At 44.4% G+C, this 14,013-nt stretch overlaps 2 protein-coding genes across 6 annotated transcripts in view; one reads left to right on the top strand and one right to left on the bottom strand.

Moving 5' to 3' along the window:
* LOC310693470 (NAD(P) transhydrogenase, mitochondrial-like) overlaps nucleotides 1-14,013 on the bottom strand; it is a 963,907-nt gene that overhangs the window by 88,305 nt on the left and 861,589 nt on the right. The window lies entirely within an intron of this gene.
* On the top strand, nucleotides 5,012-12,110 carry CTXN2 (cortexin 2). Of its 5 annotated transcripts, none has more exons than XM_083476068.1 (3): nucleotides 5,012-5,302; nucleotides 10,040-10,090; nucleotides 11,625-12,110. In XM_083476068.1, the coding sequence occupies exon 3, from the start codon at nucleotides 11,673-11,675 to the stop codon at nucleotides 11,916-11,918; it is 246 nt and encodes an 81-aa protein (XP_083332194.1). In that variant the 5' UTR covers nucleotides 5,012-5,302; nucleotides 10,040-10,090; nucleotides 11,625-11,672; the 3' UTR covers nucleotides 11,919-12,110. The 5 variants fall into 5 exon arrangements, with proteins under 5 accessions (XP_083332194.1, XP_083332192.1, XP_083332190.1 ...); XM_083476066.1 differs by lacking the exon at nucleotides 5,012-5,302 and adding an exon at nucleotides 5,341-5,636; XM_083476064.1 differs by lacking the exon at nucleotides 5,012-5,302 and adding an exon at nucleotides 5,342-5,602.

Below are 14,013 nucleotides of genomic sequence, written 5' to 3'. Positions count from 1 at the left end.
CCCGGCTAAACCACGATATTTGGAGGTGGGGGCGGGGGTGGGCAGTTTTTTTCCTTTAAAAAAACCTTTTCCTACTCATATTGAAATACTGCCCCTCAATGAGGCCAAACTTATATGAGGCTGCATCCTAATGTTTTAATGTTGTATCTTAATCTTTTAAATTGTATTTTAATCAACTTGTTTTTATTATTGGTTGTTAGCCGCCCTGAGCCCGGTCTTGACTGGGAAGGGCGGGGTATAAATAATTTATTATTATTATTATTCACAAAATGTTTAGGGGTATGCGTCCCCCCCCACCCCCAGAAAAAAGCACTGGGGGTGGGAAGGACTGGCAAAAGCAACGGCTCCTTTCGTTAACTGAATTAACAAAACGAAGTCATAATATTAACAGTGGTGAAGAAGCCCGAACTCTGTAAACGGTGAAGCTTTTTGTAAATACAGCGAAACAAAAGCTCTTCGCCCTGGATTTTGACACCTGAGATGTGTACTTTCAAGGCTTCTCTAATTTTTGTGGTTTTCTGCTGTTTAAAACCATATTTCGCATTGAGTTTAAATTGTTGTAACCTGCCCTAGGGCATTGGAGTGAAGGTCATGCAGTAATAATAAAAACAATAATAAATATTTTTAATAATAATAATAGCTGCATACATAATACAGTTTGGCATGGGTGTTGCTCTTTTTATTTATGTTATATATAACTCATTTTTATTCTGCCCTCCCTCCAAAGATCTCAGGGGCGTATACATGATTTTGCTATCACGACAATGCAACAGGGTAGGAGAGGGCAACTGACACAAAATTACCCACTGATTTTCATGGCTGAATTAAACCCTTTATCTTCATTTTCCTTCTTTTTTTGGATCCAAACCACTTTCTTCTCCCAGAACCCATCTCACCTGCACGCTCCGTTACTTATCAGGACCTAAATATCCCACCTTGGATATATTTTACTTATCTGCTCCTGGGACCCACAGTTTCCTCATTCTATGTTTCTTCTTTTTTTCCTTTTTGGACATTAATAATAGAATTCTAGAGTTGGAAGTGATGCAGAAATATGCAGCGGTCCCATACGGGGATCAAACCTGCAACCTTGGCAATAACACCATGCTCTAACCAACTGAGCTATCCATATGTCTCAAACAGGCAGGGTTGCAGGTAAATACTGAGACAACCTCAACTCATAAAACAGCAAGGTGGTGGACCATAACAAAGGATTCCCACATGGTAGGGTTGATGTTGTCATGCCACATTTGCAGACATCTTTGTAACACAGAATTGGTCTGCTAACAGGCCTAGTGCCTGAAGCCAGCTCCCTATCGAGCACAGCCTTGGGGATCCTGCCATCTTCCGTTCTGTACTTGACCAAGCTAGTGTGCAAGACTCGGGGGGGGGGGGCTATGTTGGCAAAGTTCCAGGAGGACAGCAATGTTCCAGCTTGCATATTAACCTAAAATGGGGTTGAAGGTTCTTTTTCAGCCTGAGGGCAACCTTCCAAGTGCCAGAAGCAAAAGGGGTCAGATGAATGAAACAAAATTTTATCTTCAGATAGTAGGCTAGTTTCTACACACCATCGCACACCCCTCTCCTCCATCCAGACAAGCAAGAGGCATGATGAGAGTTGGCACAGCTATTGGGTGGGGTGAGGCCACTGCAGAATCCCTGCAGCATCCCTGCAGAAGCTGGCACCTGTGGGGGGGCACCTGGTTGTGCCTTTTTGGAATTTTGCGCCCCTGCCCCCCATGCTATGCCACTGCAGGCTGGAAAGGCAGAGGGAGAGACATGTTTTGTTTTCTGTTTGGATCCAAGGCTGTGGCTATGAAACAATAACCTTTTGGGATGTTAATGCTGTGAATCCCTCCATCGTAGGCCCAGGTTATATATGTGTAAATAAACCATATATCATAAAGACACCACAGTCTCTGCTGTGCCTCATTCCAAAGGAAACACCCTGGGTGAGTGCCTGGAGCCCCTGGAATCTTGCACCGCACCAAGACTGGGGTGGCATGCTGAAGCACACTAGGACGTCACACTACTCAACGCTGCTCCCACTGCATAGCATTTTGCTGAATCTTGGTGAATATTTGTCAAGCAGAGAAGTTATTTGCTGCTCACAAATAAAGTGGTGCTTATGCCAACACAGAAAAGGTTGGTTATAAGATGAATGCGAATGAAATGGAAACACTATTTGCAAAAAGTTTTGCAAGCTGAAAAGCGTTCCTTTCATTTTTGTGTGTGTGCAAGCACAAACTAAGACTCCAGGAGCAAAATGTCCACCTGTACAGAGTGAGGGTAAAGACTCTTGATCACATTCTGTTTCTGTGATGGTGTCATGTAGTGAAATCTGATTAGTTACATGGTTCCATCACAAAGACATTTAAAGCACCACAAATGCTGTTCTGATGTTTTAATCTCTGGTGTTTCATTTGTGGTTTACATTTTGCACATTGTATGTTTTTATTCTGTAAGCCGCTAAGACAGGACAAGGTGAAAAATAGGGCAATAATTTTTAATTAATAAATTCTATGAAGTAATTAGGAATCAAGCCCATCTCTAGCCATATCCCGCCCACGCCCCAGCCCTACGGCTCCATTGGTGGCACTGTGGTCTAAACCACTGAGTCTCTTGGGCTTGCTGATCAAAAGGTTGGTGGTTTGAATCTGCACAACGGGGTGAGTTCCCGTTGCTCTGTCCCAGCTCCTGCCAACGTAGCAGTTCGAAAGCACACCAGTGCAAGTAGATAAATAGGTACCACAAGCGCCATAACTCTCCAGTGATTTGACTTTATCCCTGAAGGCACATACTTCCATTGTCTCCCGAGACGGATGGATGCCAACAACCTAGGAATGCTCCCCGTTGTTATTACACACCAACAGCATCAGTGTGTGAAATGCACAGAAGCAGGACCAGCAGGATCTAGCTGACTTCCCATGGTAAGCGTAAGGTTGTCAGGGGTGATTGTCTCTTTAATTTCGTGTTATACCACACTCCCTGTCACAGCCATTTTGTGTTAAGCTATGCCATTTTGTGGTTGGCACATCCAACACACTCTCAACTTCTGGAATGTGCCCACTAGTTCAAAAAGGTTGGCGACCCTTTCCATAGTGGAACAAACCCCTAGGAACCTCTTCCTCCTCATTCATTCTCTCATTTATTAACAAAATTTATATACCAATTATGTATGGAAGTAAGAGCTGGACCATAAAGAAGATTGCTCACCGAAGAATTGATGCTTTGAATTATGGTGCTGGAGGAGACTCTTGAGAGTCCCATGGACTGCAAGAAGATCAAACCTGTCCATTCTTAAGGAAATCAGCCCTGAGTGCTCACTGGAAGGACAGATCCTGAAGCTGAGGCTACAATACTTTGGCCACCTCATAAGAAGAGAAGACTCCCTGAAAAAGACCTTGATGTTGGGAAGGATGGAGGGCACAAGGAGAAGGGGACAACAGAGGATGAGATGGTTGGACAGTGTTCTCGAAGCTACCAGCATGAGTCTGACCAAACTGCGGGAGGCAGTGGAAGACAGAAGTGCCTGGTGTGCTCTGGTCCATGGGGTCACAAAGAGTTGGACACGACTAAATGACTAAACAACAATATACTGTTTATTCATCAAAAAGCTCCATGTGGTTTCCATAAAACAATATAAAATATTCACTGAAAATCCCAAAAACTGAAAACAAGTTAACCTAAAATTTAGCAAAACATAAAGTTATCAATTTCCCCCCTTACTATACACACACAAATAAAACTTTGTGTTAAAATCAAATTCTTATTCTGATACTCTTCTCGATTCTCATAATCATGGATATAAGATTGGTATAAGCTGTTATCTGGAATTCCCACAAGAAGTGGAGGTCTGTGTTTTCTCAACCAATTCTTAGCAGCCATAGCAAATGACTTGATGCAGAATTAATAGCAGATAAATATGACGGATGGGTCTGTAATTTCATCCGGCACATTAGCAATGCCACACAATTCCAGCAAATGTTTCCCCAATGGGTGGTTTAGCTACGAGGATACTGTGGAGATTAAATTATCGTTTAAAATTGTGCCTGGTGTTTATTCATGTTAATATATAAATCAACTTTATGGAGTGTTTCCCTTGCTCCTTGCTTAGCTGCAAATAACGATGTGCCCCATAAGGTAAAATCAAATCAAATATTTGGGTGCGGGTGTTGTTTTTAACTATTCAAGTGAATGATTCTCTCATTTTGTTGCCAGCTGTTTGTAAGTTTCAGGACAAAATCTGGAAACAACCTCCTGGTTCTCATAAATTCCTGGAAGGATTCCTTTTTTCGGCAAGGGAGGCGCCAAAAGGGAAAGTCCGCTTCCCACTGAAGTTAATAGGGAAAACAGCCTCTTATCTGACTTTTTTAGGTTGCATTTACAATAGATTCGAAATCACCGGGGAAGGGGGAGGGACTTCACACGCCAATCCATCACCCCTTTCGTACAACGGGAAACATTTGGCACACGCCGGATTCCGTACAACATGGCTGTTCCCCACAACGGAGCAACCCGGGCGAAATGCGAAGTAAAAAAATAAATAAATCCAATCCCACCTACCCATCCCACCACAGTAGATCGGCGGGCCATTGCTCGCTTGCTTGATCGATCGATCGATCTGTCTGTCTGTCTATGCATTCGAGTCGGTTCTTGCCCAGAACACTCTCAAATCGACCCAATGGAAGCTACTGCAGCTTGCTTTAAATAAAACAAAAAGTTAAATAATTTGCACTTGATTACTGGGGGGCGGGGGCACTAGGGGAGAAAAAAACACATCCTTGGGAGGGGAGCGAGCGAGAGAGAACGGCCTCCTCCAACTTCGCGCCTTGTCCATTTCAAACCCCTTCCCCAATATTTGTTGACTTGGCAGCCAGCATGGAAAGTGGGGAACTCCCCCGCACCTCCCTCCCCCCCCCCCCGCTGGACGGCTTTCTCTCCCTGCCCATAAATAATAACCCCCATCGCCGCCTGGTTTTCTCCCCAGGTGCCTAGAAGCTGCCGAGAAACCGCTTCCCCAGAGATGCACATTTCCGAACAACATGCTTTGCAAGGAGGATTGCAAGCAAATAGGACCCAGTTTGCCGTCGCTGCAGCAGCTGGGAGAGCATAGCAGATTTGCTAATGCCTCGCACGTAGTGTTTTGCAGGAACTTCAGATCAATCTGGATGGTGGGGAAGAGAGGGGGAGCCTTGGCTGCATGATAATCCAGCTTTTATATTGCCCACCACCTCCCCTCACATTTCCACTCCACCCCACGCCCCTCACCATCAAATTTAAACCTCTTGAGCACCCCCAGGTACTTACCAGCGGTGCGTGTGTGTGTGTGTGTGTGTGTGTGTGTATGTGCTCGGGAAAGGACCCTACCCCACCCCACCCAGAGGCATCTAACCCGGCTGAAGGAACGCCCATAGCCGAGTCCAGATTCTCGGATGCTAATGTGGTTAGATGTAGCCGGAGCCCTGGCGATGCTCACGTTGGGCGGGAGTCCCAGAAATCCTCGCAGGGCTCCCTGACAGTTTGGGACCTGATCCTCTTTCTGAGACCTTGAAACTTCGGCAGGTCGTTAGCATGGGGACACAGGATAAGGAGGAAAAGGGTTTGTACTCTCAGGATGTCTGACTCGGACGGGGGTGAGTGGGCTGTTTTGTGCGGGGTGGGTGGCGGCGGAGGGGGGAAGGCTGTGTGTTGCTTTGACACACAGCTCGGGCGAGGATGGGTGAGGCATCCATCTACCACGGCTCTCCGGCTGGACTTAATGCAACAGGATGGCATTGACCTTGGTTAGCTGGGCAGTGTCGATTTCCTCCCTGGCAACGACGCCCAAGACTCGGTTGTTGCTGCCTGTGCTTGCTACCTCTCTCTTGTTATGACCAGGTAATGTCTAGCAGCCGAAGGTGGGAGGGGGGTTGCTGGAGATCTCATTTTGCTTTTGTGCATAGAGCACCTAAATCAAGGATGCTATTTGCAGAGGGGGTAGGAAAGCCTGCTGGATGCTGGAGGATTTTTAGAGGGTGTTGAGCAACCCAGGTCCCTAACCATATTTACTCGACAACAAGTCCTGCTGGTGGTTGCAGTGGGGTTCCCTTTCAAGTAGGCGTCGTGAGGATTGCAACCGGAGAGAGAGGGAGTCATATCCCACGAGGCTTCAGATGCAAGCAACGACTGGCTTGTTTTTAAAAATGTACATGCTGCTGCGTTAACCTGTTCAGTATATGTATGCATACTGTACTAGCATGTTAACAAGCCAGTCTAGCCACACTGACGCTAGCAGGTTCCCCAGCGACACATCATCTCCTTCCGCTGCCCACAAAAGGCAAGTATTATTAGGGCATAGATAGCGGTTGGTGAACGTACTGGACGAGATCTCTCATCAAGGAAATATAGTTCATTAGAGTTATTTATTATGCCTTCCAGAAGGAAAGTGTTGCCTTCTCTGCAAGGTAAGATTTCGGTTGTTCGTGTTTGTTGGCTCAGAAGCAACCTGCTGTTGCTCCAAAGTGGCAAAGATTTTTTTTTTGCAAAAGCCAGGCAATACCTTACAGGAGGACCATAAAGGCCAAATCTGCAAGATGGCTGTCCACACAAGGGATGAGGGAGGAATTTGATTCTGTTCACATTTAAAAGGGAATCTATCAAATTTCTACTTTCTGAAACAAGATGAGAACTGAAACACCACCATCCTTTGAAGTTTCCACATATCCAAATTTTGCAGTGCGGTTCTCCAACCAGCCAGGCTTTCCATTATTAAAAAAATTAATATTTTAGGGGAAATGTGCATAAGGAATAATATGTTGGTAAAAATGACATACAAAAATGCATTCTATTAGGAAAAATGCTTGCAAAAATGTGTGTGTTAGTCAAAAATGTATACAAAAATGTGCATATTTGGAGAAATTTGCACCAAAATGCTGATAAATTTTCATGAGGATTTAAAAAAAATAATCACAATTTGCTGCACAAATCTGGAGAAATGAATTTATGAATGGAAAAATTAGAAACTGGGAGAACCAGAATTGACAGATTTTTTTCCATCCCCAGTCCACACCCCAAACAGCGCAGTGGCAACACCCACATTCTAGCACCCTATTGATGTTGGATCTTAACTATTCTACATAGAAGATATGTGTCATCTTAGAGCCATTCCAAAATATGTGCTATTGCCATAAATGCACAGTTGCCACTTATTTGCCGCTGGAGATCTAGGCATCTTTCCTTCAACTAGTATTTGGGTTGCAAAGGTATTGCATTACCTCAATACTGCTCAAGGCACAACTGACTGTCAATGGGAAAACACACCTTTCCCCCCCAGTGAGGGTATTGCCTGCAGTTGATGATTGGCATAAGAAACAAACAAAGCTGTGTGAGTGTCATTAGGTGTGGCCATGCCCTAACAACTTTGCAGTGCAATGCTGTGCGTCTTTACTCAGAAATAAGCCTCACTGTGTTCAATAGGGCTTTCTCACAGGAAAGGGTCCATAAGATTGCAGACTTGTGCGAAGTTGTGCACTCCTTGGCTTCAGCACTGGGACACACCACATTGAGACAGGGCAAACCCACCCTGTTTGGTTATGTGATTAAAGCCTGTAGCACTATTGATGTTGGGATGGGGGCATTACTATTTATAACAATGATCCATATGACATTTTCCTGTAAGCGTTTAATTTAAAGCACTTGGTACCCATTACCATAGAAATCCTTACGGCATCCCTGCAAATCAGGCCTATATTTACAGATTGTAGAGCAGTGTGCTGCTTCTGGGGGTGAGAAATAGTTGTTTGCCTATTCAGTCATCCTGACCATTCCTACTCAGAAGTCCCACTGAATCCAGTTGGACTTACTCCCAGGTAAGTGGGGTTAGGATTTCAGCCTGTGATTTCCAGCTAGGGATTTCTCCATTCATGCCATTTACCATTGCACCCGCCCAGCCTAGGAGGGAGGTCTGCATCTCCATTTTTATTCTCTGGAAAGGTCCATAAAGCGATCCTTTAAATAAAAATAAAAATAAATCAGGCTATCAGATAGCAATGAACCGGAACAAGGAGTACAGCGGCTGCTTTTGACCTTCACAGTCACGAATTCTCATTTCCAATCCAGTCTTTGAAACTAAAGTAGATGATGAAATATGATTATAGCTCTGATGAAATGTTCCCATCCCTTTTTCATCTCCTTTCTCGAAGAGATCTGGGTAAGTCTTTCAAGGATTGGTTTCTTCAGCTGTTGCTTTTAAAACCTTATTTTCTCCTGTGTTAAGCTGCTCACTATATGTGTACAGCGATATCTTAACAAGCCTGTGCATGGCAACGCATAGGAAGAGTCCTGCTGGATCCTGTTCTCACAGTGGCCAACCAGATGCCTGTAGCAGGATCTGCAGGTTCCAGCAAGTGGTATTCAGAAGCATACTGCTTCCAACAGTGGAGGTAGAATACAGTCATCAGGGTTAGTAGCAATTGATAACCTTCTTGTTAAGTTGTGGGTGAACGTATCAGACGACACAGCGATTCTTCAAACAGCTCTTCTTTATTCAGAGGCCAGAACAGAACTGAACTGAAAGGGTCAGTCAGCCTGCTTATATAGAGCTCCAGTACAACGTTACTGTAGCAACTTTCTAAAACTATCCAATCACTGAACGTCACTTTTGATCCTTCATTCGCATAACTATCTACAGTATCCCCCTGCTGGCCCAGGGTGAGAACTTCAGTACATAACAGTTCTCCTCCTGGAATTTGCCTAATCCTCTTTTAAAGCCATCCAAATTGGTGGCAATAAGTGCCTCCCATGGAAGGGAGTTCCATAGTTTAGCTATGTACTGCGCAAAGAAGTCCTTTATTTAGCCTGTCCCAAATCTCCCATCATTCAGCTTTGTTGGCTATCCAATGACTACCTAAAGGTGTGAGTACACATAGGGGGAGGGACAGACGGGTGCTATATATAAGTCAGAAATTAAATCGTTATAACAAAAGAAAAGGAAAAAAACACTATGTAAAATCGCATAGAAAAGTTTTTTGCTCTACAGCGCCATCTGGTGTTGCTTGTTTATAACACATTCAAAACACGTTCGTTGTTTGTTTTTTTACTAATGTAGCTAAGCCCCAGGTTAAGTTGGAAGAGCCGTTGTTGTTGTTAATTTCATTTCTATACCACTTTATATGTTGTTGAAAACTATCTCAAAGCACTTTATAACCTACAATAGAGCATCAAATAAAACAATCCAGAATAAAACATTACCGAAGAAAGTATACATTCAAAGCAATATAATTAACAGGAAACTAAAATACTATCTTGAAGATTTCAAAACAAAACGTTACCAAAGGGAGTCAAATACAAAATGCACATTTGAAGCAGCATAATTAGCAGGAGAATAAAATATTATTATTGCTGCTGGTGTTGCTGCCAACCCTGACAATGGTGGTTTGTGGTGGCTGGCAACTATAGAAGCTCAAGCTGAATGACCTGGGTCTGCACTAAGAGACAGCCAAGGTGATCTGTAAACTGTGGTTCAGTGACAGAACATCTACTTTGCATGCAAAACTGTCTTGCGCTAGCAGACAGGTGAGTTTTCAATTTGCACAACAGAGGAATCCAACAAAAGAATTGCACTAGCAGAAACTCATTTCACAGCAGATTGTACAATCTACCATATATTGCAAATGAAGTTACCAGCAACATGCCTGTGCAATTTCTTGTGCAGCCACATTCTGCTAGTCCAAACATTTTGCCAGCAGAACAGGTATAACATTAAGTGACACTGGATACAATCCACAACACACACACACACACACACACACACACACACACACACACTTTAGGTGGGCTCATAAAAGTCGAATAAAACATTCAGACTTGTGTTTGCCTCTTTCCCCCCTTTTCCGTTTGCTACAGTATTATTGTGTGTTCTTGCTCTGATATAGAAAACATGCCAGCTAGTAGCTACCTTGTTCCTTCTGAAAGAGACCTGAATTCAATTCAGCACTTGCCTGTTTGTATCACAACTAAAACAGCTCAATGATTTAACTTTTTTTTGATGTCTCTACAGCTGTTCAAACTTCAGGAAAGCCTGGAAGTGTGCCTTATATGAATGCATCAGGTACCATTTATCAGTTACAGTACATAAACTTTTAACTTGCTTTGGTGATTTCACTATGTAACTAGTTCTTTCACTTAAAAAAAAATATCTAAATGAAGAAATTGTTTTATGACCTGCACGCTGACAAACATGGTAATAATAATAATGTTTTAACTTCTATACACCTTTTTTGAGTGTTCAAAGTACAAGGCATACTTTGTTGTTGTTGTTTGTTTGTTTGTTGAATTTATATACCACCCTATACCCGGGGGTCTCAGGGCGGTTCACGGAATAAAATCAAGATATAAAACCACAAAATACCTAATAAAAATAAAAACAACAACCCAATAGCCCAATAGAAGTTGTTGAGACAATTTCTGTGCAGGACAGGCCATTGTCATCATTCTTGCATTGCAGATATTTGGGACAGTAAGGAGGCTAAGGATAAGGGGCAGGGACCTTAGCCCAGTGACACAGTACAGTGGTGCCCCGCAAGACAAATGCCTCGCAAGACGGAAAACTCGCTAGACGAAAGAGTTTTCCGTTTTGGAGGTGCTTCGCAAAACGAATCTCCTATGGGCTTGCTTCGCAAGATGAAAATGTCTTGCGAGTTCCTGCGGGTTTTTCCCCCTTCCCCCCCTTTTTCTAAGCCGCTAAGCCGCTTATCAGCTGATCCGATAAGCCGCTAAAAGCCGCTAATAGCGCTAATCCGCTAATCCGTCAATGGGCTTGCTTCGCAAGACGAAGAAACCACTAGACGAAGAGAATCACAGAACGGATTCTTTTCGTCTTGCAAGGCACCACTGTACATGCAGAAGGTTGTCACAGCAATCCTTTGTGCCTTCAGTTAAAAGGATCAGATGGCAAATAATTGAGACCCTCTTGGAGCCCCTGGAGAACTGCTGCCAGTCAGAGAAAACAGTATCGGCTAGATGAACAAAATGTCTGACCTTGTATAAGGATAGTGGGATACTGGGATAGTAAAAATAAAAAAGGTAAAGGACCTTTGGACGGTTAAGTCCAGTCAAAGGCAACTATGGGGTTGCGGTGCTCATCTCGCTTTCAGGCCGAGGGAGCCAGTGTTTGTCCACAGACAGCTTTCCGGGTCATGTGGTCAGCATGACTAGGCCGCTTCTGGCGCAACAGAACACTGTGACAGAAACCAGAGTGCATGGAAATGCCGTTTACCTTCCCACCACCTATTTATCTACTTGCACTTTGACGTGCTTTCGAACTGCTAGGTTGGCAGGAGCTGGGACAGAGCAACGGGAGCTCACCCCATCGCACGGATTCGAACCGCTGACCTTCCGATTGACAAGCCCAAGAGGCTCAGTGGTTTAGACCACAGCGCCACCCGCTTCCCTTACAGCTCGCTTACAGCTGGTGTTATACTTAAACTAGGAACTTCCCAAATCACTCTTTTAGCCATTAAACTAAAGCAGATCACTCACTATTATGGCAGACTTTCTCCAATTTTGCAGGGACAGTCTCGGATTTAGGCAGCAGCCTCATGCTATCTCTACAACCAAAACATGCCTCCTGTTTTTGTTCACAGGTGAAGAAGTGAAAATCTCGAAAGCCCAGCAGGATGTGAAGCCCAGAGATGAGCAGTAACTACTGCAACAACGCGTCACTGAGCATGAGTGTCAACGAGGTGTCCACCTTTCCCCTCACTCTGGAACAAAAAACCGGCTTTGCCTTCGTGGGGATCCTGTGTGTATTTTTGGGACTTCTGATTATCAGATGCTTCAAAATCTTATTAGACCCTTATAGCAGTATGCCATCCTCCACGTGGGAGGATGAGGTGGAAGGGCTGGATAAGGGGACGTTTGAATATGCGCTTGCATGAAATACTCCAAAAAACAAATGACCCTGCCTTAATTCTTATGTGTGTTTTTTTCATTTGGGGTGGAGGGATGGGGAAGGGGCCCTGGAATTCCTTAGTAAGGACGCATTTGTAACAGACCCCTATGTTTTGAAGACATAGGGGTGGCATTTTTGCTTTGTTTTGTTAAATAAAGGCTTTGTTGCAGATTCATAATTATTTTCACGTGGTTCCTGCTTTGGCATTCTACTGTGCAGGCAGTTCATTTTTTCTGGGGGATATGCAGGGGTACACATACCCCTAAACATTTTGTGAATCTAAGTTTGGCCTCATTGAAGGGCAGTATTTCACTATGAGTAGGAAAATGAGAGTACCCTTAAACATTTTTTTTTTGGGGGGGGGAGCACTGTGTGCAGGTAAGAACAAAGTGTGCAAAGGTGTGCCAATAATTGTGCAAATGAGAAAGAAGTCGTGAGGGGGGAGGACATTTAAAGCATGGGTAGGCAAACTAAGGCCCGGGGGCCAGATGCAGCCCAATCGCCTTCTAAATCCGGCCTGCGGATGGTCTGGGAATCAGCATGTTTTTACATGAGTAGAATGTGTCCTTTTATTTAAAATGCATCTCTGCATTGTTTGTGGTGCATAGGAATTCCTTCATTATTTTTTCACACCCAAAATATAGTCCGGCCCCCCACAAGGTCTGAGGGACAGTGGACCGGCCCCCTGCTGAAAAAGCTTGCTGACCACTGATTTAAAGCATGGTCAATATTTGCAAGTCCAACCTGAACAGAAAATTATAACGCCTTGATTTTAGCCTTGAAGACCAGACATTCCTGGGCCAGGTGCAAAGAGAGGTGGAACTAATCAAGAGTTTGTTTTTATGGAGCTGGGGAGAGAAGAGGATCAACACCCCCTCCAATCTCTCTCCTTCAGGGCACCCAGAAGTGTTGAGAGGCCTCCTTCTGACCCAGGAACACCTAGAAGGGGCTAGCTTGGAGCAGTCCTTACTTCTGCTTACTGTCTCACACAATGAAGACTACGTGAAAAAGCTCAAAGAAGACACAAAGAGGCAGTAACTAGTTGCGCCTCAAGGTCACCTCTTAGCTCATACAGCGAGAACGAGAGTGACAATATTTGACAGCTGTTCAATTCCATTTTTAAGAAATGCTGGAATCAAAATTTCATCTCAGCCTTGTCACTCTTGTTAAAGAGGTGCTCGGAGAACCCGCTGAGATAAAGCCAATCGGCACAGACAGACCATTCATTCATCTCTATAATTTCATATTGTGCCATTTGCCTTATAATCTAGACAAATGACAACCAAGGGAATTGCAGGGGTCTGTCGGCTAAACGAAAATGCCACTCAGACTGCGCTGGATCTTAAAGGGAAAGCTGGGAACGTGAAAGCCCGAGTCCAAAGAGAGGAGCGGGTTCAATTGCTGCAGGAAATAGGAATACAATGAAACGCTGCGGGGAAGTAACAGCGCAGCGTGTGAGAATGATCTAGCAGGACTAGGGAACATTCCTTCCGGAGGCCTTCATGAGGCACAGTGTGACATTTAAGAGAGTCAGTTTGCCTCCAGACTGACAATATTTTTTGGAAGTATTCCAGTGAATACAGGAAATTCAGAGTCTCTTCCTTTTTTATTATACATTCATGATCATTTGTTCTCACAATGGTATCAGGGCAGTTACCGTATATGGAATCCCACTTTGAATACCATTTGTGCCTGCAAGCCAGCTCACCCTTTCGCGTGTGGTAGTATTGTGGGACGGAGGAGGCTTCACTGGGGCCCCGATGGGGGAATTCAACCTGGCTAGGCCCTGCTTTGGCAAATGGGGATGCAGACTACGGCTTGGGCTGTGCGGGGGGCAGAGCCAATGAAGCTGGGAGTGGGCTTCCCTTGGATCCGCCCCTCGCTCATTTAAGCAGCCAGCACCCTGGGCTTGGCTGGTTTCATTTTGGGGTGGACACACTGCTTTGTTTCCAATTAGTGCATGCCCCATAACTTCCTGAGTCTACAACTCTTCATAACACAATTTTTTCCCCAGTTGGTTTGTTTTTGTCCCACTTTTGTTGGGCTAAAGCTTGCAAACCTATGGTGAGCTATCAAATGCA

Source organism: Podarcis liolepis (genome assembly GCF_965112155.1).
Source record: "Podarcis liolepis genome assembly, chromosome: 14".
In the NCBI taxonomy this organism is placed as follows: Eukaryota; Metazoa; Chordata; class Lepidosauria; order Squamata; family Lacertidae; genus Podarcis; species Podarcis liolepis.
The sequence above is the reverse complement of the archived record's forward strand: the minus strand, read 5'-3'. Positions and strand labels throughout refer to the sequence as shown.